The sequence below is a fragment of the Nanorana parkeri genome, unplaced genomic scaffold (genome assembly GCF_000935625.1).
Source record: "Nanorana parkeri isolate BGI_ZX_2015 unplaced genomic scaffold, ASM93562v1 scaffold832, whole genome shotgun sequence".
Classification (NCBI taxonomy): domain Eukaryota; kingdom Metazoa; phylum Chordata; class Amphibia; order Anura; family Dicroglossidae; genus Nanorana; species Nanorana parkeri.
Window position 1 is genome coordinate 374870 of NW_017307100.1, and position 3096 is coordinate 377965.

At 37.0% G+C, this 3096-nt stretch overlaps 1 protein-coding gene across 1 annotated transcript in view; it reads left to right on the forward strand.

The window, feature by feature from the left end:
- The window catches only part of EMP1 (epithelial membrane protein 1), a 42884-nt gene extending 40826 nt beyond the window's left edge, over nt 1-2058 (forward strand). Inside the window, 2 exon segments of the mRNA XM_018565313.1 lie at nt 259-489; nt 1789-2058. Of these exon segments, the coding sequence (XP_018420815.1) occupies nt 259-489; nt 1789-1943 (386 nt within the window). The 3' untranslated portion in view covers nt 1944-2058.
- Nucleotides 2059-3096: the final 1038 nt, after the last annotated feature.

Sequence of the window (3096 nt, forward strand, 5' to 3'; positions counted from 1 at the left end):
CCCCCCCCCCCCCCTTTTCCCTTTCCCTCTCTCTGTTTTCCTATAATGTAATTTTTTTTTGCTATCTGGGTATTTACACAAGGATGATATTTCCCTAAATCTCTGGTTTACTCGAGATTTAAGCTTATTTCAGTGTTTTGTTCTCTGTTGACTGGTGTTTTCCTTCCACATCCACGTATTGACTGTTCTGAGGTCTCATTTTTGTATTGTTTGCCCTGTTTGCAAATACATAAATAAATAATTTTTTTTTAAATGGAGACACTGTAGATTAAAAAATAGTTTCTTGGATTGTAGTACCAACCATTCAATGTTATAGTTTATCTCTAAAATATTCTCCTTTTTCAGATGCTGCTATGAGAGCAGTTGAATCCTTCATGATCTTGTCCATTATCTTCTGCTGTTTTGCACTGATTGCATTCATTGCACAGCTCTTCACACTGGGTAAAGGATCTCGCTTCTACATCACGGGAGCTCTCATGCTTTTCTGCTGTGAGTATCAATATAAACTGTTTCACTGTTTCACTGTACATGATCATAATAACAATAACTATAAACAGATGTACTTTCCAATAAAACTTGAGAACTTTGCATTTACATTGAAATTACACAGCTGACCTACTGAATTGTCATAATTTTTATCTAGCTTTATTAGGGATTGTATTAGGCATTTCCCTGTTCCTTTTAAATGACCCTAAATCTGAGCATGTAAAATGCTTTAAAACCTCTACAACTCATGAAGGTAACCACAGCCCACACTACAGCTTCGCCCAGGGTCATAAGATGTTGCTTTGTGGACTTTCAGGATTTAGCACTGTGGCAGTTTCTGGAAATCATTACTAATTTATTACTGATTTTACTTATTGCCCAGGGTTGCCTATCAACTATAGGCAGCAGATTTTTGCTCTTATAAGTGTGTAGTGTTTACCCCCAAAGGAGCCGCTGGATATAACGGACAATTCTGTCTCACCTCTGTGATGAACCACTTGTCATGGATCTACAGCATACCAGCACACCTTGTGAGGTTTTGTAAAAGCTTTACTAGACAAATAATGTACTAATCTAATAGGTGCATAAACATGAGAAACAATAGCAAATGAATGTACATACAAAGTAATCATTTTAGGTATTCAGACACACTGTAGCCGAGGCTATCTATCTGCATTTACACGTAATACTGAACTGACTAACATAACTCTGTCAGGAGATAGCAAACTGTAGAGGCAAAGTCTCAGGCCACACAGACCCGAGTCTTTAACCTACTGACCAGTGGTATTTGACTAGACTGTGTCCTGTGGCTTGGCCACGTTGATTGGAGAAAGGAGGCGTCCCCCCTCTCCAGCCAACTGTTTCCCAGGTTCCTGCTGCAATAGCTTGTGCCTCACAGTAGCAGTAGTGGAGCTTGCAGCATGCCTCTCTATCTAACTATTGTCTCTTCCTGTCTGCACACTACAAATCCCACAAGTTCCTGCTGCCTGGATCCCAGACAGAGTTAACCAATCAAGTCACTCTCCAGTCCTCAGCACTATCAGCATAAGCCCTGGCTGCCGTAGTTAACCCTTTGCAGGGAGGAGTGCTCCAGCAATATAGCAGCTATGCCTGGGCTACAAGTGGATCCTTCCTCCATTAGAATGCAGTCTTACTCCTGTATTACAAAGCCCATATTGGTAGTCTGGTAGACCTACATAGATTTTAACTTTGGAAACCCAAAATAATGCAAAAAATATATGGTGAATCTACCTAAAAATACATATTTAAGATAATTGATATCCAATTCTTTCTCATTCACAGGGCTCTGTATCCTTATTGGAGTTTCTATCTATACAGCCAGATTTGCAAATGCCAATGCAAACTTTTACCATGCATATTGCTTTATTTTGACGTGGATCTGTTTTTGCCTCAGCTTTATACTTGGAATTCTCTATATGGTCCTGCGGAAGAAATAATTATGCTACATATTTCTATCAACCCTACTGCCTGTGAACTTTAACTTTAAAAACAACCCCCAGGCTTGCCAGTACCAGAACTGCTCCATCATGATGGTACAGTTAGCAGGGCAAATTCTGTGGGTTACTTCTATGAGAGTCATAGAAAAATGTGTAATGTTTAAAATAAATCTATATTCCTTTTAAGAGTAAATATTGTAACAAAAAATAGGGAAGTTGTTCAATCACTTTGATTACAAGTAGCAAAAATATTGCTGTTCAAATTTCTTTACATAAAAAACAGGCATAGCTAGAATTATCTGTAATGACAACACTGCGATTTATTTCGAAAAAAAACGTCTTTATATTTTAACTTATTTGAATTGTATTTCAAAAATGTAGCTAGGTAAAATGTATTAGGTTGTGTATTGGGGACACTGAGTGGCAGCCTCTTAGTATTACACATTTAGAATACAAGAATACTTAATTGCCAAAAGAATTGCACAGCAAAAGTGTAACTGTATTTTGATTTTTTACATTTGTCATGTTAAACCTTAATGTGTTATGTAAAATCAGATAATACAGAGGGTCCTGTGTCTGTGTCTTATATATAAATATGTTTAGATAGTATTCTTAAACATTTATAATATAAAAAATACAGTAAATGCTATCTATGAAACACGTGTATGTTACTTTTGCACTAGTTACATCAAATATTAATTGGTGCTGTTCTCTAAGAAACCCAATTATTTAGGGTACTGTTGTATTGCAGCCCATCTGAGCTAAAATCCAAATAATATATCAGCCACCTTTTAAAAAAGTCAAGGCTTTACACACTTGGATATAGAGTAATGAAAAGCTTATGCTTAATAGACTGGGCAGCGCTGCAACTTCTTTTTATTTAACAGCTCTATCCTCATCCATACATTCTGATTAGAAGAAGCAGCATAGCTCTGATCTTCCCATCCTTTTACTTCTCATACAAGCTGTCCAAGACAGGCAAGCTACTAAAGAAGGTGAAATCAAAACGTACCAACAAAATCATAAAAGGACAGACCGTTTTTGCATGAATTATGAGAGAACCCCGGTATAACTGTTGCATCAGAGCATAGGGACTTTTAGTGATAACTCTGGATGGTCTTCACCTATATTTAGCCAGATTTGATAATCATAA